The sequence below is a fragment of the Solea senegalensis genome, linkage group LG11 (genome assembly GCF_019176455.1).
Source record: "Solea senegalensis isolate Sse05_10M linkage group LG11, IFAPA_SoseM_1, whole genome shotgun sequence".
NCBI lineage: Eukaryota > Metazoa > Chordata > Actinopteri > Pleuronectiformes > Soleidae > Solea > Solea senegalensis.
In genome coordinates this window covers 1,797,787-1,822,558 of record NC_058031.1, presented here as the reverse complement: position 1 = coordinate 1,822,558, position 24,772 = coordinate 1,797,787, and the positions used below count along the sequence as shown (strand labels likewise).

The following is a 24,772-nucleotide window of genomic DNA, read 5'->3' as shown; positions in this document are numbered from 1 at the left end:
AAGCACCAGTCGCCATGAATCCACCAGTAGATTCAGAAAACTGGATCCATTTTAATTTAATATTAATCACATCTTTGACACAACTGATGACTGCGGATCATCAGTTGTGTATGTGCCAGTCATTGTCTTCTGTCTGTCAAAATCATTCATAGAGACAAATGTGAGGATTTGTTTGGGCAAGTTGTTTTAGCTAAAACTAGCTGTGAGTAGCATCATCGTCATGACTACCATCAGCCGTCCGTATGCGATAGTTTGACATTTAAATGACCTTTGACTCAGAATGATTGACCATGTCATGGCTCTAGAGGGTCTGATGTCATGTCCAAAACACCGTGAGATGAAATATTATTATTATTTTTGAGTGTTTACAATATTTGAGGTGTGATTGTGTTTTGGTTTGTCATGATTTACCCTCGACAATGGTTTGGGAAAGTGTCAGTGAAACAACAGCAGTTGAGTTTTTCACCAAATGACAACAATAATTCTAAAATTTCGAAAAGTACAATTGCTACTAATAATTAGTCATTCCCATTTTTCTTTTCGGAACAGCCATCTCAAATGCCGCTAATGCTGTTGCTATGATTGCTGGTGACGTGTAAATACAAAAAAGTATTTCCGTTACACTTTTGCGATAAGCTATCACATCGACACGTCTGAAAATCCACTTCATTTACACTTTATTTTTTGTTGTGATGTTTACATTTTGCACGTTTAAAAGGAGAAGGGAAATCCAACTAGTGAGGAGTGGTTAGTTAAGTATGTGTTTGTGTCAAGAGTGAACGCAGCGACAGCCAGGAAATTCCCCAAAGTACGAGAGTAACTGTTGAATTAGCTGTGTTGTGTTTAATGTACGTAATCTACAGACAGAGAAATGAAGCAACAACACAACCCCGTGAGATCTACGACACATTAATTAATCCAGTAAACACATTCATAAAGAAATAACCACAGTAACTGCAACAGTAAATTAAGTCACAATGCTGTTAGCGACACATTAGCCTCGGGCTAACGAGTGAGCTAATGAGCGGCATGGTTAATAGTAAACTGATAGCACATAAGCTAATTTAACAAACAGCAGCATGAAAGGGCATTTGTGGTCCTTGGTGGAATAAAGTCTGTACTTATAGTTTGACTGATAACCAAATCAAATCTTTTGTGCCTCGCAGTCAAATGTTATTTCTATTCATCTCCCGACACTGAGCCGTACATGGAACGATATATAAAAGACGAGTGACACAATTTAAAATGCATTTAGTCATTTAAAAGGAAAACAACGGTGTTCACGCTGTTTAAATCAGTGTGACACTCCCAAAGAAAAAATAAGAAAACGTTTGACATGTTTGACACGTTGTTAGAGAGACAAGCCTCCGATGGATGGATGGATGTGAAAACTGTGTATATTTATCTTTATCTGTGGATATAAAATATAAGGAGAGGAAATGAACCATAAATCTCAAGTTTCCAGAGCTTAAAAAATCGACTCTACAGCGTGAGACGGAGTTTAACATAATACTATTGACACTTTACTGTTACGGTGATTTGTTTTATTTTATTTGTTCAGATTTACCTACAAATCCATGTAGTAACTCCTACTTATGGGTAAATACTTTCTCTATTTATACAATAAATGCAGTCTTGTGGGTGTGGAAAATGATGCCAATCTGGACGTGCCTGTAACCTGTAATCTCATGGTTGTCCATCAGGGTTTGGATATAAATCAATGAGAAAATCTGCTTTCTTTTCACTTGATTTATGACATTTTCCTGCTTTATTGTCTCAATCACGACTTTCAGGTCTTCTTTTTGTCCATTTTGTAAATGATTGTCCCATTTGAAGTCAGAAGGTCCAGTCATTCCGAGTCAAGATAGATCACAGTCTCTGCCAGATTAATCCACAAGACAGTAGCCAGAAAGTCATTACAATAAAAAAATCCCGCTAAAGAAAAGAAAAGACTATAATTTTCAGTTTGAAAACATGAATATAATATAAAAGAAATGGTGTTAAAAATAGAGTAAGAACAGGGCGTTCTCACCAAGGGTAAAAATTACAATCTGTGGGAAAAACACTGCACCTTAATCCCACTTGAATAAATACTATTTCAATTTTAAATTTAGATCTTGCTCTTGGTGTTTAGAACGTCTTGTCCCAATAGGCTTGGTTAGGATTAGCAGTTTTTTCTGTTTAACATTGTTATGTACGTTTTGGATTATATTCCAGAGTATTTTCTTCGGTTAACTTGTTGTTTCATTGCTTTAAACTCTTTATAAACATGTACAACGTTGCTCTATTTCCAGTGTGTTTTAAGAAAAGCAAAGTTCCTCCTCAGATACTCGCCTGTAATCCCAGGATACACCGGCCTCATTTTTCAGAAACCGTTACGTAACCACAGTGACTTGAGAAAAGAAAAACCCTTGAAATCACCTCTTTGGGCTCAGTACATGTAAGTCTTTGTGGGACAGTCAGACGGACGAAGAGAACACACTCGTTACTTCCTCTAGAGTTACCTTTAGATTAAATCACATGCATGACCGGGGTTCAACACCACGCTCGGTTTGCGAGTGTGTGTTTGTGTGTGTGTTTGTGTGTGTTTGCGTGTGTTTGTGTGTGTGTTTGTGTGTGTTTGTCCGTAGACTCACACTGATGTAGTGCAATGTTGTCGCACATGATCACAGCGAGACAAAACATAAGGTCACGGGAGAATAGAAGGATCCGTTTCACACATCTGTGTCCTTATTAAGAAGATATGTGCATTTTTTTTTCCACTTTCAGTCAAATCGTTAACTTGATTGTAAGTCGGCTGGCAGTTACAATACAATTTCATCAGATTCTTCCCCCCTTCATCTTATTATAGCAGATCTCTGACAGCCTCCAGTCGAGCTGCAGAATTAATGGAGGCAAACTGTCTGTACAGAAGATGGATAACACACCATCAGCAGCAGCGATATGAAGTGAAACACAAGCTGCTTTATGACAGAGTCTGTCAGCCGCTGCACTCTGCCTCCACAGCGCTGCTGCGTGGACCAGACTTTTCCGCATGGAGAACTATTGGATCTAAGAACAGCGGTTCAGGCAGGTCGCCTCCAGAGGAAATGGGTTAGAGCAAGAAGGCAAGGCTGCGCGGCTGCTCTCTATGGTTACGCCCAGTGCATGATGGGAGATAAAGGATTGTGCTGGAGATAAAGTTTGCAGGAGCGATTGTATCATCTCTACAAAGTGTGCATTCATTAGGCCGTGTGGGAAAAAAGCTCCAGTGTCACTCAGCATCAGTGTGAAGCAGCTTTGATTTCATTTTCACGTTACAGTCATAACTTCATGAATTACAATTATTGACGTTAACGTGGTGATGAAATAGAGGAATCTTGTTGAGCTCCGCAGGGAACATTTTATCTGTTGGTTAGTAGCATCACTGTATTCCTTCATCCATTCATCATCTACAGTTTTTACCCTGGGGTCGCTGGTGCCAATCCCAGCTGACACCCTGGACAGGCCGCCAGACCATCGCAGAGCCAACAACCATTCACTCTCACAATCACACCTATGGTCAATTTACAGCAGGGGTGCCAAATGTACGGTCCAATGCGGCCCCCAGGATGAATTTGTGAACATTTCACATTATGATTATAGAATCTCATCATATGGTGAATATTCTCAGTTTCATTTTTGGTCGGCATGAGAGGAAACGCAGCAGAGACAGGTGAACGTTTGTTTTCTTTTGTTGTCATTGATTTTTTACTGAAGCACATTATTAACAATTATCAGCAGCAGGAAACGAGGCACACAGTCTGGACCGAGCGCAGCAAATCTATGTTGTTGTTGTTGTTGTTGTTGTTGTTGTTGTTACAACAGCAGAGAGTTAATCACAGACCTGTGACATGATGTTACTCTATATAAACACAAATATGAAGGCAGCACGCTGCGTTTATGACAGGTGAAGTAATGAATGTTAAAGTCTCCACTGTATGTGATGTGTGATGTCATCAAAGGTCACATGACAAAACAAGTGGTTGCTACTTTCATCACTCAGCTTCACTGTGTTTGACATTTAATCCATAAACATAAACTTCTTGCAGATAAAGCGGTCACATGATTGATCTGATGTTGTGCATCCATTTTGTCGTTTACTGCCCTCCAGTGGCTGCAGCAGTATATTATTTTTGGGGAGAATCAGCTGCTGCAGTGTGTGGATGAAGCTGCAGCGCTCCGACAGCTGACACGATACTTTCTTTCCCGAGCATTTAGACGATGATGATTGATCACCTCATCTCAAACCAGCACATGTCTCATTAATCTTCCAGACAGTGTTGCATGTCATCTATTCCTTTATGATAATCAGCATGTGTTTTTCCTCTGTACTGAGGTCTGGGGTCAAGTGTGGGGTCAGATTGTTCAGTTTTGTCCAGTTCCCAGCCTTCAAATGTAGGTCTGATGAGAACCTTTGGAGCCGTAAAGAAGACTATACTATAGTTGACCTGTAGAGCACGTCCACTGTGTGATAAATCATTTAGTCAAATATGATGATTTTGCACCTGTAAAACAAATAAAAGATGTTGCAGTTGTTGTGTCTGCAAAAAACAACTGTGCATTATTCATGTGCAAACCAAGCAATGTACATAACACGTGATGTGAAGTCTCAATAACAACTTCCATTTGTAGAAGCACTTTTTACTCTGAGGCAGAGTTACATGAGCGTAGAATAGAACTCGCATTACTTTAAAAACCCCATAAAGAGAAGAAATGTGATTCAATTTACGAGTTTCTTATCTCTAATAAATATCCTACAGTCTTGTGTTAAGTCTGACTATAAATTGAACCGCAGTGATTATTCAAATAGTCAAAATGCACACACTTGCTGTTCATGATGACAACAATTACACATGGAGCTCATGTACATCCACATGTGTGGGTTCAGTCCAGTTCTCAGCTTTCAAAGTGAAGAAGACTTGATCGTTGACCTGGAGAGCACGTCCACTGTGTGATGAATATTCAGTCAAATATAATGATTTTGCTCCTGTAAAACAAATAAAAACATGTTGTAGTGGTTGTGTGTGCAGGGGCCGGCGCACTCAAATAACACAAGGCAGTAAAAATGACTGCGTTCATTATTCATGAGCACATTATTTATTTCATGTAAAAAAAATGAATGCAAACCATGCAAATAATATAATATACGTGATGAGAAGTCGCAATAACAACTTACATTTGTCTGTAATCCAAAAACAAATAAAGTATTTTCACTCGTAAAAGCAGAGTTATGTGAGTACATTTGTGAGTAGAATAAAACAATTCCACTATTTAAAAAAAAAAAATACATTAACCCACAATTTAAGAGTTCATGTCCTACAATCGTTTGTTAAGTCTGACTATAAAGACATTATTAGAATAGTAAAGATAAAAACACTTGCTGTATACAGCCGGATTTTTAGAATTACACATGGAGCTCATTTACATCCACAGCCTCTGTTACTGTAAAACAACAGAGACCCTTGACATCAGCTTACCGTCCACATTGTCTTCATGCTTCATATTAACTGTGTACATTGATTAATAGGCCCGGCTTCACCCTGCGGACCGACTTAACCAGTCGGCAGTCGGCCTAATGACTGATGCTACTCCAGCACCGACCAGTCCAATTAGCTGTTGTGAGTCAGGCAATAGCTCACCCTGCTGATGGTGCACACTCGTTCCTCTCACTGAGAGGAAAATAATGAGATGTCTCTCAGCAGAGGGTAAAACAAGATAATGGTCGCTCTCCAAAACGGCCAATCACTGGCTGCTTTATTTGCAAAGCACTGCGGTCGGGGTGTGTTATCCTCTTCAGACCGGCTATTTACAGAAGGAGCCATTAGTCAAAGTGTCAGCGTTCAGTGGGCAGAGGATGCATACAGCTGTAAATCACCGCTCCGCTACACCACTACACCACTTAACACGGTTTGGACATGTTTAATTTTGCCGCTCTGAAACAGTCAGTGGGTTAGTTAGTGTGGGAGCAGAGGAGCAGCCTGGCAACAGCTGAGCACAGGCAGGTCTGCACTCCACAGCACATTCTCCAAACTGTCTTCTACTCACAGCCAATCACAGGTGTTTCTATCAAAAACTAATGATGAAGGTGAGCTGGAAGAACCTGTGCAGTGTCCGTCTCCTCAGAGGTTTGTGGCTCAGGAGGTTGAGCTGCTCGTCTTCTAACAAGGAGCTCAGAGACCTGCTCCTCTCCTCCAGTGGCCTGTAACCTCATTTTTCACCCCTCTCCACCCAAATGTAATTCATCTGGAGCCGCAAAGCCGACATCATAACATCGTGAATAAAGTTTTATATATAAATAGAATCACTAAAGTTTGACGCTCAGACTGGTTCTGTCTGTGCAGCATGTGTACAGCACTATATGATGACCACGGCGTTCATAGAACTTAGAACACATAGAACTCAAAAAACAAGGTCAGAGACGTCTTTCTCCTGGTGAGGACGTGGAGAGAGGGAAGACATGAAGACATGAAGACAGACACTTATTGTGGCATGGGATTTTAATTACTCTTTTTTTATATGTATTCAATTCAATGAACACAACATGGAGAGCAGAGAAAACACAACAGTTCACTCTAAGATGTCCAGCATCTGCCTCGACCGGTCGGGGGGGAAGGGAAAAAATGGTGGACAGAGAGGACAAGAGGGAGGTGAGGTAGAGACAGGAGCGCGAGACCAGGAGCAGATATATATAAATATACAAATACAGTCCATGGTGCAAAGGTGTTATCATGCAGAGTTATAAATATGAGCTGATTAACATTCAACATCGCAAATATAAATACCAAGAAAATGCACTGCAGGCATCATGTCTTTGACATATTAAGTATGTTACCTGCTGCTGCTGATTCAGCAAAGTGTTGGGATTTTATTTTATTCTATATTATTTTATTGCCTAGTTCATGAAAAAGCTGCTACACAGTGTTCTTTTTAGGTCTGTTGGCCTGGAGATGCTCCGTCTATCTGATAAACAGCAAAGCTACTGACACAGTCCATGTTAAATATCAACTCACACTCTATCACATACACAACAAATACAGCGGGGATGAACTCACAGCATAACAAAGATGACACACTCACCGATGTGTCATCATGACGACAAGAGTCGTCCATACTTACACATGCTTTACACACTCAACGTCGCTAGTGTGTCCAAACATATTAGAGACCGTCACGTTTGTGACATGATTGTGACAGGTTTTACTTTTCACACACACACACACACACACACACACACACTGGTTTCCATGACTTCAGAGGACATTGCATTAACTTACCTTCAACCCTGACCTCGGTCGAACCTTAAAACATCATGTTCACATTAAAATGCGGTCATTTACATTTATGAGGACTTGCTTTTTCATCATTATAAGGAAGTCAAATCGCCCATAATCTGATAATCTGTGTAATCCACAGGTGTCAAACTCAAGGCCTGTATTCAACTGTATTATAGATGATGTACTTTGTCTTTTCTGCTCCTCAATTGACACACTTATCAAGTTACCTCGCCCGTTTATCTCAATAATCATGAAAGTGATTGACCACAGCGTTGACTAGTGTTCTAATGAAAATCAGGTCAGACATTGTTTTGCTGTTGATCTCAATGGAAAATCATTCATACATTTCAACAACATTGACCTCTCTTCTACACGTATGTTCTTTCGTGAGCGACTAAACTTTAAACTGTCATCCCATGGTGATATTTAGCCTTTCTGAGGATATTCTATCACTAAATCAGTTTTCATTTGCTTCTTTATTGAATGCTTGGAAATGTCTTATTGTTTGACCTCCACTTGGACAGTTTTTAATTCTAAAACTAGATCACCACTGTGATTGAGTTTGACGCCCCAGGTGTAAACAGGTTTAGGTCCCCACAACATAAGGAACACCAAGTACGTACACACACACACACACGTAAAGAGGGCGGAGCCCTGAGGTCGTTTTCTATCAAGACTGATGACTGATTTTCCAGGACATGAGCGCACACCCACAAACATGCAAACACGACGATGAGGAGGATGATGATGATGATGATGATGATGGGATATATGTATATGTATATATGTATATATATATATGTGTATATATATATATATATACATGTACAGTATGTGTGGTATCTTCACAAACCTGCTATATTTTTGCACACTGTACTGTGATTAACATGGAGGCCTAGTGCAGCTGCACAGAGTGACCTCATGAGTGACCTGATGAGTTTGCGCTCACCACTGACAACCAAACAACAACAACAACAACAACAACACGGTCATGATCCAAGTTTGAACAGAGGCTGTGAAATATTGAACTCAGGCTGCAGGGGCCACGTCATTATTTACACTGAATAATGCATTCATTCAGTCACTTTAGAATGTTTTCTTACACAAAGAATAATAGTGTGCAAGGGTTCCCACTGGTCCTTGAAATCCTTGAAATGTTGTGAATTTGAAAAAAAATGGGTCATTGAAAGTGCTTGAATTTTGTGCAGTAAAGAAGTGAAGTTGATATTTAGGTAGAAGACGAAGACGAGGCCTACGCGGAACACATGTTGAGTCATAATTACTGCCGGTGTTGTGGACACTGTCCACTGTCTCTCTCTCTCTCCGCCGTTGACGTGAGATTCCGTGCAGAACAATGAGCGAGTAAAGTTTATTACAGAGAGAGCAAAATGACAACGTGATGCCCGGAAATGAAAAGTCCAAATCTCTGTTTAACCAAAGGAAATGACAAAGACTGACTCTGTCCAAGATCCCACGTGTCCCGATGTGGACGCCATCGTGGACAAAGTGGCTTTTACAAGCTGTCCTCCCGTCTTTGGCACGTTCAGTCCTTGAATTTCAGGGAACTGGTCCTGGAAGGTGCTTGAATTGGATGTCAACCAAGGTGTGATTTATTCTTACACTATAATCTAAACATTTTATTAAGTCAAGTCAAAGAAGCAGAAAAAAAAGAAAGAAAATAACTATTATAAAATGCACATTTTCACCTGTTTATTAAAGTTGTGAGATCCGTTTGTGTTTGGTAATTAGTTTGGAACACGATGCCACTCTTCCGCCCACTGAGGTAAATCTTACTGTGGTTGTTTCTATCTCTTACAGCTGAAATTCAATCCCCTGATGTTATTTCCTCAGTGAAATCATTTGTACTTGAACCCGTGACCCTCAATCCAACTCAGTATAAACTGGAAAATACAGATTTTTTTCTTTTTGTCCTTTTTCCCCTTTGTTTCAAGCCACCTGGGCACACACACACACACACACACACACACACGTTACCATGCACAAACACACTCACATGTGATAAGAAATCCAAGGATGGTGCAGCTGACCTCTTCATTCATTCATGCAGCTGATGTTATTAACTTCCATTCTCGTCTCTGTCCACACACCAGTTTCCAGTGCATCTCGTTTTTTTAACCAAATTTAAATAAGAATAATAAATGTTTTATTAAAAACCAGGTGACTGTGACATTACGGTAAATTAGTGTCATGAAACCTCAAATTCAGTGTTTGGACCAGTTCAAATTTTGTGTTGGATGATTTTTTTGGATGAAGTTTCACGTTTTTTGTGATTTTGACTGAAAGAGCTACAGCAGTAGTGCACAGGGCATTAAATGGGCTGTATTTATATAACACCTTTCTAGTCTTAATGACCACTCAAAGCTGCTTTACGCCACAGTTTTGCCGTTCATCCATTCACTCACACTTTCCTACAGCGCAGCACATTTCCTATCACTCGTCTCTCATTCACACGTCGAAAGACGACTCGTTCTCTGCCACTGAGCTGCCGTCACCACAGCGAGACATCGCGTTGAGACAAACCAGCCTTGTGTGGTAGTGAGGACAAGTGTCCATGTAACTTTGCAAGTGTACGTGAAGCCAGTACTTTTACCCAAGGTTGTCATCTTCAAAGTCCGTAACAGACCATTCTGTTACTGAGAGTATTTCCATTTTCCAATATATAATAGCAAGTATTGAAGTGGAAAATGAAAGGGAGTTTGGTTTTGGTAACAATAACAGTCGTGTGAGGAAATGTCACGTGATGTCCCGCGTGAAACGTTGTTGCCGGGACATCACGGGACATTTCATTACGCTATCCGACAAAATAGACCTTTAATGTCTGTAACTCCTGTCCTTTAACCCTTTGTGCCGCTGTGCGAATAGCACACAACTCCTTATATGGACATCCTGGGAGGGTTAGTGTTTATAGGTCACATATTCAGGCTTTAAAATATGTGTTGTGTTTTTTTTGTCTTCTTATGTGTTTTTAAAATTATTATTCATTTTATGATATAAAGTAGCAATAATTGTGCAGAAGTCACAACATAGAGCATTTTTCTTCTATGTTTGTTGAACTATTTACAAATTTCACAAATTCATTCCGAACTGAATCATTTTGAGTACTTTTTGCTGGCGTGTGTTTGTATAGTTGGTGGAAATATTTTTTTTAATTAAATTGCCTAGGTTGTGCTGGAAAAAGGATATAAGACGCTCTATTGCACATTCTTATAACCTCTGTATATACTGTACGTTTTAATGGGGAAAAAAGCAGCTCGGTGTTCTAAGGTTTAAGGACTTTTTAAGATAAGTGATGGAACCACTGATGACAATAAACCTGGTCTGTTGCCTCTTTAAAATGAACTTAAAATGAGGTTCACTTTGTCACAAAGAGCAGCAGCATGTTCTGTGAAATCATAAATTATAAATATTTTATTTTATTTTCCAAAAAACACTTCAAACACAACAGAGCGTTCAGTGAAGCGTGTCCACCATGGTCATCATCATCAGGCCTTGTGGGTTTTCTTTCCTTCCCTCCGGTGAAGCGTGTCTTCACTCGAGAGTCAATCAATCGATGGATATTGTGCTCGGATTCACTTTGTTTCTGCCGAGCTCTCTCGTGACCTCGACACCGTGTTTGTGGTTTTCTGAGACGTTGTCACTCAGCTCTCCCACTTTACTGGAGGCCACAGGGGCTGGTCAGTGCGCTATCGATCGCTGCTGTTTCTTAAGCCACAGCTCCACGCCGACTTTTACCCAATCCCCTGCTTTTATACCTGCTGCCCTTCCAGATAAAGGACGAGGTAGCACAGGCGACCTCGAGGTAACACAAAGCGCCCACATTGATTGTATGTAACCTTTCTGGCTTCCTTCCTTTCTGCACTTTTTTATCTTCAGTCTTTAAATAAAAAAAAAAACATGAGCCAAACTGAAAGGTCAGAATAAACGATCGCCTTAACATTTGTACAAAATGTTATTGTCAGAAACTAAACTGTCACCGACTTTACTTCAACACGTGTGGGCGTGTCAAACACGCAGATCACGACCTGTAATCTCACTTTATTACCCAACATTAAATAAATATATAGCAGGTATAGAGATTAAAGGAGTACGGAAGCGTACGCATGTAAAAAAACTAACCAGCAAGGATTCTAAGATTGACTTTTTTGTAATCTCACTTTATTATGGTAAAAAATAAATATATAGTAGAGATTAAGTGAGTATTTTTTACATGTGGCCTTAATACTACTTCTTTGTGATTTGTAGTTGCTTTAAAATCACTGTGGTTGCTTTACTTAGCTTCTTAGCAGTTTTTTTTTCTTTTAACTCGGGTCTTGCTTTGCTTCCTGTTTTACTTTGTAGCTTTTGTGTGTTACTTCCTGTCCTTGTGTTTCCCGTGATCGCCTCATTACCCCCCAGTATGGACCAATCCAACAACCAGTGTGTGCATTCTGACATCTGGCAGAGCCATCACTATGTCTATTACCCGTATTATAAATCACAATCATGTCATTTTTCAAATTTTAAATGATTATTGATTGTTGATTGTTGATTGTTGAAGATTCAGCATCACCATATTCTTCTCTGGACACTTCTAGATTATGGTGTTGTCCTCATGCATCCATGAAGACCTCAGTCATTCATAGAGTTTGAAGTCACACCTTCAAATTCTTCCTTGATCTGGAGAAACAGCTAAAGACTTTCCTCATGAGATAAGGGTTTGAAATATACCAAATTCAAAAGTGTTGAAATATTGCATTAAACGCTTGAGGGAGGTGGGACAGTTGAGGACAGTTGAGGACAGTTGAGGACATGAAGCGATCACATTTTGTGATGCTTCTTGACTTGTGTAAGATATTGGAGCTCTTTACAGATATCACCAAGTCTTTTTATCCCTCCTTATCTCAGTCAACAAACTCCCAGCGCTCGCTTTACAGCTTAAAAATGTGCCTTTAAAATGTGCAGTACATTTTCGGGTTTGGCACCTTTAACACAAAAATATGTGATGAAATAAAACACTTGATTTATAGTTGGTGTCATCCTCATTTTAGCCTGTCAACATGCAAATAAATAACATGGCTTCTGCTTCAGAAATGTGAGCTGAAGTTGCTGGAGACAGGGTGGGGCATGTTTTACTTAATCATTTTACATAATCCATGTGAGCTACTTATACTGTATGATAGTAAAAAAGTAAAAAGAAGAAAAAAAAAAAAAGCTCCATCCCCCAGCTATACTGTAAAGCCCTTTAACATCCCCGAGGGCCCTAATGCTCAACCCCCCACAGCAACGTGAATACATGCATCCACACTAAGAAAGACCATTACACTGGTCCTGGTGGATTGCTCCCATGCTCTTAGCCGTAGCTCCTCGCTGTGTCAGAGATGGCCTAAAGCCCCCTGTAAGACAGGAGCTCCTGCTACACTATACACTGAGACTGTAGCGCGGCCCAGTGCTCGCTCAGGCAGCAGGAGGTGTCGCACGCTATAATGTATACAGAAGACGCCGACAGATAAATGAAGCTTGACTTTTGGCTGAGGCGCAGGTGCGGGTGAAGCTCCTGCAGCGGCGCTGGATTATGATTTTGTGTGTGTGTGTGTGTGTGTGGAGGCTGAGTGCAGAGCAGTGCTCAGGGCCTTTGAAAATCTATGTACAAAAGAGCGGAGGTTTTGTCGTCCCTGCCTCATGAAACATGCATGAGAAGAGACAACGTGCAACGTCTATTATTCATGCAATCGCTGAAAGTTGCTGAAAATATTATAAATTGTGTTTTTCCGTATTTGATGATGATGTACCACGACTTTAAATATCTCCAGAGCCCCCACCCCCCCCGCACAGACTAGAAGGCACAGTCAAGCTGCCATTACATTAACACCTACTGTACCCAGTGCTGTATGGTTCAGTCAGTGTGGGTCACTATGAACACCAAAGCCAGGAGATCTAAACTGATGCTCCTCCCTCACAAAAGATATTCTGTTCAGTCTTTTCGCGTGGTTTTAAATTATGGAGACTCTCTCTATATAAATTATTAGCACTCCTGCCTTTGCGGCAAGAAGACCCGGGTTCACGACCCGGTCGGAACAAGGGTCTATCGTCGTGGTATTTCCATGTTCTCCCTGTGTGTGTGTGTGGGGGGGTTTTCTCCTGGTTCTCCTGGCACCAGCACCCTCCGCGACCCTCATGTGCCTGGTATGTTGTGTCTGTTTGTGTTTGCAGTGATAAACAGGCGATGGTGTAGTTGTTAACAATACAGAAAGCCTGTCGTGGACATACGGGTGTCCTCAGAGAGTCACCTGCCAAGTTTGTCATGCTGTGCAAGAGAGAAGAAGCTAAAAAGAAAGGTTTCTGGTCTCTGCGTAAAAAGTATATCCCCAGATATGAGATATGAGCTTTAGAAAAGGTCTGAAAATTGGGTCTGGATATTTTCTGGGGTTTGGCAGGGGGACATGCTGGAGGATACGCTTTTACATCTTCACTCACACAGCTCTTTTTCAACATTTTCAGTGCAGGTCTGGAAGCAGCTTATGTTTTTAAAAGGGCTTATGTGAATTATTTTCTTAAAATCTACATTAGAATTGTATGAAATCATTAAGAAAAAAAAAATCCCCACAAAAACAGCTTTGACGTCTCTGTTTGTGTTTTCCTGGCATTCAGAGAGTTTCTACATTAAGAAAACGCATTTCCCAAAATGTTGCTTCAACATAAATAGTAATTAAATCATAATCCACAATGTGGTCCTCGGCCAGACTTTCCTACGAGTTTGTTGAAGGCAGCTTTCTCCCCCTCCATCCTTGGACCTGAATCAAAAAAGTGGAGATAAGTTAATTTCCTCTTCCTCCTGTTTTACTCATATATCTGTCTGTCCCTCTCTCCTCGCCTGCATGGCTGCTCCTCTCCTCCAGAAGCTCCATGCTGAATAAAACATGTGTGCCACATGCTGTGGCTCTTTGCTATACTCGCAAATCATAGACACCTTGCCTCTTTCGCGCCTTTCACATCCCTCTCTTCCCCTCGCTCTCTTCACACTACATACCTCGGCACATGCATCTCAGTCCACATCCTGCTCCTGCTCCTCCTCCTCCTCCTCCCTTTCATTTTCCCCTCCCTCCTTCATCTCTCTTCTTTTCCACTTCTCCCTCCCTCTTCCATCTAATTGCGCCTGTGCTCCCAGGTGATCGGCATTGAGCTGAGCGCTTCCCCCTCTCCTACTAGAGCCGTGAGTGGTTGACTGCGCTGAGCGCACTCCCAAAGCTCTCCAGGCAACACCCCCCTCTCCCTCCAGTTTGTACAGTAGAGGCAGAAGAAGAAGAAGGAGAAGTAGTGTGCAAGACCTCACTATTGTCTTTGCTGCCTCCTGCCACATTAGCACACTCAGAGACAGACACAGAGAGGATGGGCTTTCATGAGGACAGAAAAAGACAAGAGAGCGAGCACTGTGCCACGAGGGTAGATTAAAAAGTGGAGAGGATAGGTGAGTTCTCCCAAAAGAGTCGTCTGCCACACCTTGGATGATGAAACCTGAGGGGCGAGGCGTGCCCGTGACCACAGTTAGGGTGAAGCCAGCATCTCCACCCGTGTTTTAGCAGCACATGGAGCTGCCTCTTTTGGGAATACACCAATGGACATATCCAGAAATATTCGCAGCCTGAGTCCAGAGAAAGGTAAGACGATCAAGTGGTGACCATGTATTCGCTCACTTTTGCTTGCATGCGGCTTTGGAGAAGTAGGCCAGCTCAGGATGAGGAGGAGTGACAGCAGAGCAGCTCCTACCCAACTCCTCTTTTACCCTCATTCCTCGTGTATACAAAAATCCCACCTGTCAGTGTGTTGTGTTTTTGTCAGGCCTGCGCTGCTGCCTCCACGGGTCTGTCCCTCCCTACACATATGAATATTCACTGCTCACCATGGTGCCGGCAGATAAATCTTTCAAAGGAGGCTCCTGCTGAAATGTACAGGTGGGGTTGGAATCCAAACGTCCTGGTTTGGTTTTTTTTTATAATGGCTCAAGCTGTTCATTTCGAGCACTTTCAAAGACAATGGCAGCCCAACCTGTTGTAAAAGAGAACCCCAGGGAGGCAGCGAGCTAACAAGCTCCTGATAAAGTACCAAGCCAAAGTCCCACTTTGGGTTCATCAGCATGGGTGAGAGATGGGGAGCAGTCTGGAGGGGGAAATAAAAAAAGGAAAAGCAGGCAAAATGAAGTCATCTATCTTTGACAACTCCCCATCAGAGCTCACCAGCTCCTCCTCCTCCTCCTCCTCCCCTCCCGCTCTTTCCAGCATTCCCCCAAGCCCCAGTAACCATAGAGCGAGTCATTAGTGTTGGATCACCTCAGCGCAGAGGAGCAGAGCAGTAGGAGACGCAGTGCAGAGCGCTGCCACTATCAGACTTTCACAAAGACTGCACTGCCGTGTGCTGGTGTCATCAGACTGACCTGCTCCTCCACTGATGAGTGACAAGAATGGATGAACTACTGAGCAAGGAGGAGCATTTATCATTACTCGCAACTTTTTAAAAACATAAAACAATGCCATTTGATTTCACTGTGAGCTGCTGTCAGTGATGGTGGCTAACTTCCTGTCGTTGTTGCAGCGTACAGCCCTCAGCAGTCCCCTCCCTCCTCTACACTCTACACACCAACAAACATCCTAACCTTTGTGGAGTTCTGGCTCCTGATTGGATAAAGTGCTTTGTGAGGTTTCTGTTCGATTTACCGTGAGAGATTTTGACTTCAGCAAAAAAACAACAACCCATCTCTCAATCAAATGTTTGTTTCTCAAGTATTTGACGCAAAGTTCTCAGCTGTACGAGAAGGAAGAGATTCATTGGCAGTCGTTTAACCTGGGGCTTCCTTTTTTGTGCTTAAAACTAACCACATTCATAATCTAGAAATGAAAATGGAAATCACCACGCTAATATTTGCCAACGGCGTCCACAAACAGTTAAAGTCGGCCGGTGAGAAATCTGTAAAAAATGGAAATGAGAAACTGTCGCTCAGCGTATGATCTGAGCGAGGATGGGTTGAGACGTGGAATCTGGAATTTTTACGTGCACATAACTCAGCGTGTTGCAAAAGTTGGTGCACACGTGCATTTCACTAAAATGCAAAACGCTAAATAAACTACACTGTGCGTTAAACACTGGACCACAAGTCCTCATGGAGACCAACACTTGGTCCTTATGAGGCAGAAACTAACTCCTGAGGATGTGGTTAAGTTTAGGGCTAAGATTTGAATTGTAGTTAGGTTAAGCTTAGGGATAAGGCTTTGTTTAGGAAGTCTAAATTCACTGAAATCAATGCAATGTCCTTGAAAGGATAGCTGTGTGAACCTGTGTGTTTCTTTGCGGTTGGTTTAAATGCTGCTATTGCTTCAAATGAGGGCAGTATAATCCCCCCACTCCCACTCTGATTTTATGACTAACCCACTCCACAGGTCAGCGTCCCTACAGCAATATTGATCAGTTATATGGCCATCGATCAGCTGCAGGCCACCACCTTTCCTCACTATCATAACCATTGCATTTATTGCTAACCCCATAACAGAGAATATAATGCAAACTGAAAAGCGTGTTACACATCACATGGAGGATATTAAGTGTTATATTGTACTGACAGACCACATGGGACGCTGCTGCTGTTTGATGATTGTGCTTTCATGCTGTATGTCAGTGACGAGCTGCCCCACTGTTGGCATGAATATAATTCTCCATTCTCTTTCATAAGGTTCAGGTTTGAAAGATAAAGCCTCTTTTTTTTTTGACATGAATGATAAAGACTTTTGGACACATCAGAGATATACTTGCCCAAAGGCCCACGGGCAGAAGTTGAATCACCTGTCACTCTCCAGGAAATCTGTTGCCATTTGATAACAAGAAGTACACCGGGCAGGTTTGGCAGGGAAAGGTGAGAGAAATGTCTCATACTGATATGACGGGAAACTAACGGCGGGATATTCTCATTCAAATGTAAATATATTCTCAGTTTTCCTGCTCAGTGTATTTGACATTAATGATTTTGGTGAAGCCAATTAACCCTTGGTGCTCACGTGCACCCATGGTAAATTGTCGTGGGAATAACACACAACTCCTTATATGGAAATCCTGTGGGGGATTCAGGCTTTAAAAAAAATGCATTTTTTTGCTTCTTCTTATGTGTTGTTGAGTCAAAGTTATGATTAATTTTTTATCGCATTTTTAGTCGTGATATAAGGTAACGATAATTGTTCAGAAGTGACAAAATAGAGTGTTTTTCTTGTTTTTGTTTATAAAAACAGCTGACGTATTTGCAAATTTCACAAAGTCCAATCTGATTTTAAACATTTGTAGTACTTTTTGCTCTGGTGGGTTTACATAGTTGGTGAAAATCCCCTGTATATACTGTACATTTAAATGCTCTGTGTTCTAAGGGTTGAACAATAAGACTCGAGACAAGTGAAGGTTTTCAAGTGAAATGATTCTGTATGTTGCTGAAAATGGTTCAAAGCTGTCACTTGGGTCAATTTATTCCCTTTTAACAGTTGTTACAAAAAAAATTCTATCTCAGTCCCTGGTGTGTTACGTCTGTGTCCTCCCCGAGGAACTCAGAGCAATTATCAAAACACCCCTGGCTTCACTATGTGACATATGCCTGAGATGGTCTCACACCACCCCCACCGTCCTGCACTTGAGCTACTCTGTGTTTTTTCTTCTTCTTCTGAAACATTTCCGTGGGCTTTTCTTTACATTTTTAGTTGCTGGCATCTCACTTTATTAGCACAGTGTTGACTTCCTGCATGTGTGCAGTGCAGGAATGTTGCTGGGTGAGCTCATAGCTCAAATGATAGGGAAACTTATGAGAATTCATTTAAAGAAACTGTCACAAACATTTTGTTTCGTCATAAAGCAGACATGCATGCAATATGACACATCTATCTATAGATGGGTAGATGTATCATGTATGTACTAGGAAGTTTAATGATGAGTTAACCCTCTTATGACCGTCAAGATGATGAGGCTGCTTATCTTTTTATCTGTGCAGTCAAACTCACCTTTAACAAAGAGAGTAAGAATGAGCCCAATCATCTCTCGCCCCAAAGCGTCTCCATTATCTCATGTTTTTATTGTGAGAGTAAAAGAACGTTGTCTCCCTCTCCGAGTAGATGAGATGAGGCTTTTAGTTTGGCTCTCTAACATTAAGGAGTCTGTCTTAATGTGAAGTTTAAATTGCTGAAAGGAACACTGTGCAGCGTGAACACACACACACACACACTGTGATTGTAGGACAGTCACAGTTTTGCTCACAGCTGTATGAGATTAAAGAGTTGACACTAAACTTGAACGTGTAACGATGGTGTTTATCTAAGCTAGGTAGCTAACTAGTATCTATTTATCCATGTAGCTAACTGGCTTCTATCTATCTAAGCTAAGTAGCTAACAAGCATCTAAATATCTATCTATCTAAGCTAGGTAGCAAAAAGGCATCTAAATATCTATCTGTCTAAGCTAGGTAGCTAACTAGCTTCTATCTATCTAAGCTAGGTAGCTAACAGGCATCTAAATGTCTATCTATCTAAGCCAGGTAGCTAACTAGCTTCTATCTATCTATCTAAGCTAGGTAGCTAACTGGTATCTATCTATCTCAGTAGCTAACTAGCTTCTATCTAGCTAAGCTAGGTAGCTAGCATCTATCTAAAATCTAACTCTGTCTCCTGAAATTCCCACACAATTACGCTGCATTAACAATTTTCTAAACCCAGTGTCAGTGTTGGATCATATATTCTTTTCATTTCACTGGCATGAGAGGTGATGATAGTCATTTCCTGGTTCACGTTAAACCAACAAATGTTACTTTTGCAAGTTTTGTGTATGTACTAAGACTATGATGTCAATAATACTGTATATATTATATATAAGTAAATGTACTTTCACAATCACACCTGACAATATTTGTGGAAATCTCATTCACTGTGGTCAGTTTTGGATACGATGAAGTTTCATAAATACATGTTTATCGCTGCATGTGTTAATATTACACTATGAGAAACCTTTAAGATCAGCTGTATGATTCATTCATGATGGTCTAATATAGTAAACACACTGCATAAAAAAATGATAAAGATAATGAATTGTGACAGAGTCTCAGCCATCAGCGCTTTCTGTTCAGAAGTCTTGACACTGACATTCACAAGCCTCTATTGGTTGAACTGTAATTTGACCCGTTTGTGTGTTCAATCACGCATATGTCTCTGTCTGTGTGCGTGTGTGTGTGTGTGTGTGTGTGTGTCTACTGCAAATTGCCATTGTGAAAATGTCACATTAGATCTCGGGTCAGAAGGCAAAAGTGCCGGCAGGCAGCTCCCGCAGAGAGCCAGCGGAGCATTTTATTGACAAACTTGTCGTTTGCTGCTCGGTCTTGTTTTCCTCAATGTTGCACATTGATATTCAAGGACGACTGATGTTTGAGACGTTCTTTTTAAACGCACACAATCAATACCGACTGTTTTTATGCTCCAAAAATACACCACGAAAAGTGTATCTGTGCACTGGTCATTTATCAAAGACAAAAACATTTTCTTGTACATTGTATTCAGAATTACATTTTTGAATGGTATATACGTGTCATATTAACATTTCTAAAGCAGCTTAGCTCAAAATTAACATTTCACCACCCTCTATTCATATTTTATGGCTCTTGGTAAATGCAACTCTGTCATGTGATATTTCTAATGACAGAAGAAGATCTCAGCACTGACTGTATTTCAGACGATGGTGATGGTGTCTCTCTGTTAGTTTACTTACTTACCTGCATGTGTGAAAAGGTGCACAAATTAGTAAACCAGATGTTTTACACTTGGGTGAGGGAATTCTTTCACACGAAGCACTAACATTCACTTTAATTAAAGGATGAATTACTAACGTTTTGGTGTAAAGGGGTCAAATATTATGGTCGTGGTGTAAAGACAGAGAGAGGTAAAATCATCCGCTTTAATCATCTGCAGATTGTTTTTAGATCTCAGCTCACGGACTCATCTCTCCGTCTCTGAAACCACCGATATTGTCACATGTTTTGTTGTTGTTATTCTGTTACATTACATGTCATTTAGCAGACGCTTTTATCCAAAGCGACTTACAATGGAATCAAGTACAATTTGCCAGAGGTGGAATCGAACTTGCGACCATGATGTCTTTGGTACACAAGGTAGGGTCTTAACCACTGAGCCACTCCACCCCAGACAGACTGTTATAAGTCATTTTGTTGTTGACTCTTTCCCTGCCGTTGCTCAAGTAGCAAACCTTTAACAAAAGTTGTAGAATATCTGTAGTAGAACAGCCAATAGGTGGTGCTCTCTCTCGTTCTGAACTGCCCTGTGATTGGCCAAAGTCTTGTTGAGTGGGGAGGAGTTCTTCAAAGAGCTCAAAGAAGAGGTTTTTCATTCAATTCTTTAGTAATCAGATCCTTATACCTGCCGTTAAGGCTCTTCCACACATATCAAACATCCCTGTCACTCAAGCTTCTCAGGAACATTGACTTGTCTCCTCCCTCCTGCTCTGGCTCTGCTAATCTGTTGTGTGTGTGTGTGTGTGTGTGTGTGTATGTGGCCACACCTTTAAAGTCGTAACATCGTATCCATTATCGTGCCAATCCCACAGGTAACGTGTGCGTAAGCATAAAGCGCGCCGGCCTCTGTTCAGGCATCATCGCCGAAATCGCTGATCCAGAAAAGAGTATTGAATATCACATTTGAGGCTGCATTCAAGGATTGCAGCAGACAGAATGAGAAGGAAAATTAATCCAGGTGGCAGCAGATGGGTCTCACCTCAGTGAGCAGGCATGGCTGACTTGAATCCTGTGTGGAATGGCTCCGCGAGCCTCTACACACAGTGGCGTTTCATTAGCAGCTGTGTGAGAAGAATGCCCCAGCAGAATATGAGCTGTCTTTTGTGGCCTCGTGCGCGGCCCCACTGAAAGGATTATAACCAAGCAACAGCATGAGTTATTAATAAAACTGGCTCTTTGAGCAGGCCTGGATGAACACCAGGGCAGTGTCCAGAGGTTTTTCTGCTCCGTCTTTTGACCGCAGATGTTGACTAAGAGGAGAATAATCTGAAGAAGTGAGGAGAGCTGAGGATTTGAAAGGTAGCTGCTGTGAAGGTGTGGAAAAACAAGTGTCAATATTGGAAAGGATTATGGCAACCAGCCCTCGTTCAGGTAACAGTCAAGTCTTTATTTGAGCGTCTGGGAACAGAATGGCCGCTTGAGTGTCTGTCTTCTCTCGTTCTTCCTCTTTTCTCCGCTGTTTTCTTTGTGCTGTGAATGTGTGAGGACAAAATCATGCAGTAACAAATGAAATTCATGGATAAAACTGGATGTTTGGCCCCCGTGTGTCTTAAGGCATCAGTATTGTGGAAACAAAGTGTCTGGATTGTCAAACCTCATCTGTTCAAAGGGAGAATTCAGCTGCATCTGAAACGCCCTCAGAACCTGAGACTCATTTACTTCAGTGACTGGTCTGAAGAAGTCTGCAGGTGAAAACCCTTGATTCTGACACCTCACACAGCCTCATTCACCTTGTCTCTGTGCTTCTCTCGTATGCCCTCGTAGCCACATAGCATATACAGTATATACTTGACGCTTTTGAATCACCCCAAATTCCCTTCTGTCTGCTTTATTTGACTATTAAAGAAAAAGGTTTTTATTAAAAAGAGAGCCTTTAAAATGTTTGGAAACTATTATAATCTTTATTCATTCATCTTCTATCGTTTATCCTCTATATGAGGGTTGTGGGGTCGCTGGTGCCAATCCCGGATGACCCTGGACAGGTCCCCAGTCCATCGCATGGACCACACAAATACAAACAACCCATTGTAACTTATATAACACATGGTTAATGATCAGTTAAAACCTTTAGAACATTTCAAGAACTAATATGAATTCTTACTATAAACGATCACCTTCTCCTGAGTCCAGCAGCTACTGCACGAAGTTCACACTCATCTCTCAGAGTTGTAGGATCTCACCGTGTGGGGTTGTGTATTTAAACATGTCACTCTTAGTGACTGCTGTGATTGTGATTGTGAAAAGTTCCTGAAACCACACCCACCTGACCAACAGTCACCAACATCAGCCATCAGTGGTTCTCCTTAATGGAAAAACTCCTCCAGGAGTTCCTTCAACATCACAGGCTTCTATCGTTTCTACTTAACCCTGTAGCTTTGCCTGAGTGTACAGCTGCTGCGCTGCAGGAGGCCTGTAAACGCCGCTCAGTCACACAGCAGGCACCAAAAGGAATGATTAGGGAGTCAGTTTTGAAAAAGGCAGCCTATGGATTATATATTATGATAAGGAACTGTTTTGGTGTGGAACACCGTTCTCTGAGCAGCCTGAGAACACGTCAGCTCCGATTACGTTCCCTGTGTTCAAATTGAGTACACGTGTACACGGCTGCAAACTCATTTCGTGCTCATCCAGAAGAAATGTGTGTTTCTCCGTGTCAGAGCCTTGATGAAGCGACGCCTAACAGCTGTGGTCATGTGATCGGCCTCCGTACGCGCCGCTGCCGCTTGTGTGGAGTTTTTAACCGCTGGCTGTTGGTTGTTATGCTAATAGATGTAATGAGCGTTACAATGATGATGTGGGGGAGTTTTCTTATATAGAGCTCCGTATTTCCCTAATAACGAGGCTCAGCGAGTGCTGATGCCCACGCTCTCTTAATCTGCTCCAACAAGACACGAATGAGAGATTCTAGAGACGTGTGGGGGGTGTAAAAGCCCCTTTTCCACCTATGGTTCCGCCTATGGTTCCGCCTATGGTTCCGCCTCGGCACGGCACAGTTTAGGTGGGTTTTCCACTACAAAATAACACCTAGTCAACGTGGGCGGCGTCATCACTGTACGGCTGCATGAAAGTGCTGTGACTTGGTTTTACACACAAACGAGTGACGAGTGACTTGTAAAGCAGTTGTTTTCAGTGTAACTGAATCATTCAATTTAACCGTGCCATGCTGAGGCGAGGCGAGGCGAGGCGAGGCGAGGCGAGGCGTGGTGAGACCAGCCGGTGGAAACACACCAAAGAGTGTGTCCGTTATGGGTGACGTCGGGAGGAGGGAGGGCAAAGATCGTGGCAACATCAAAGTGACACTTTAGTTTTTGTCTGTGCTCGACTTTAGTTTTGTCAAATACCTGATTTCTTCAGATAAAAAGCTCTTTCCAGTCTCCTCTATAAAAATATAATGAGCCCCCGCCCCCCACGAGCCAATGGCACAGCATTTATTTTGCCATTAGGAAAATGCCTTAAGGCAGCATAAAGCAATACTTGCCGGTGAAGAGCTGCAAATTGATTCATGCAGCGGTGAAATGAAATTGTCCAGGCACATCATTAGCCCTGCGAGTGCATGAAAGCTATGATACCACAGGGACACTCCTCACAGATGACTGACTGCTCCACGTCTGTCCAGCGTCTGTCCTGCCAGCAGCCATCGTTCTAACGTTCTTCTTGTTTATCTTTCTTCACAGTTTACAACATACCTTGTTTAGGTGCAGGTGAAATGAACCTGTCTGGCTGCTGAAGATCTCTGGATAGTTCTAGATTTATGTTTGTTGAATTGAATGAAGTCAAACTCTGGTTAGTACCTGTAGACTCTAATCTAGACTAGTTATCTTTCAAATATCATATGTTCAATCAATGACACACTTTACCCCAATTTGCTCCTGATGGCTGTGCCATGAGTATCTGAACGGGTGTGATGGAAAACATGCTGCACTTCGATGTGAGTGAGTGAGTGAGTGAGTGAGTGCATCTTTAGAACCCTTAAGAACTTTTAGAACCAGCTAAAAACTTAAATGACTGAACAGAAATACAGGCTCATGTTCTCTTTACATACACATCAATGAGATGCCATGGTTTCAGACACGTTGGTTTCACTTTGTGACCCCACTGACTACGTCCATTGTCGTGTCCAGAGAGCGGGTGCACTGACCTGGATTAAAGTCTTGTGTGGTGATGTTTCCTGGTGCTGGTTCTTGACTCACAAAGTTTGCCTGTAACTTTGCATTCAAATATATTCAAACAAACAGACACTATTGCAGAGGCAATAAACACAAAAGGCCGGCGTGAAAATGTCCTAACATATCACAGTGTCTCTGATTCAGTTGATTGATTTGAATTTAAAACACTTGCCAGTAGTTTTTGCTCTGACCTGTTTAGGTATTGAGGATGTTTTTGCTTCCTGTGACAGGAAATGTTCTTCAGCGTTTGGCTAATTTGTGCTTTTTGACAGTGATGGATGCTGCTTCATTAGGCAACAAAAGAAGATTCTATTTCTCTTTTTTCTTTTGTTTTTTTACAGAAAAAGTCAGACTAGATATTTTTGTGTGCTTGCTTTCAGCAAAAAAAAAACAATTGTCACGGTGAGATGCATCACAGAAAATAATGATAACGTCCAAACTTAGCCGGCCACTTTTCTGGCAGTGGTTGTGTGTCACCACTGCCCGGCTCTTAGTTACCA

At 41.6% G+C, this 24,772-nt stretch overlaps 1 protein-coding gene across 2 annotated transcripts in view; it reads left to right on the top strand.

Annotated features, from left to right (window-relative positions):
• Positions 1-24,772, top strand: part of plch2a (phospholipase C, eta 2a) — a 122,728-nt gene that overhangs the window by 37,793 nt on the left and 60,163 nt on the right. Inside the window, exon 1 of one of the 2 annotated variants that reach the window (XM_044037428.1) lies at positions 14,573-14,950. The exons of the other annotated variant lie outside the window; for it this stretch is intronic. Within the exon in view, the coding sequence (XP_043893363.1) occupies positions 14,908-14,950 (43 nt within the window). The 5' untranslated portion in view covers positions 14,573-14,907. Of the gene's footprint in view, positions 1-14,572; positions 14,951-24,772 lie in introns of those variants that run through there. 2 annotated transcript variants of the gene reach the window in all.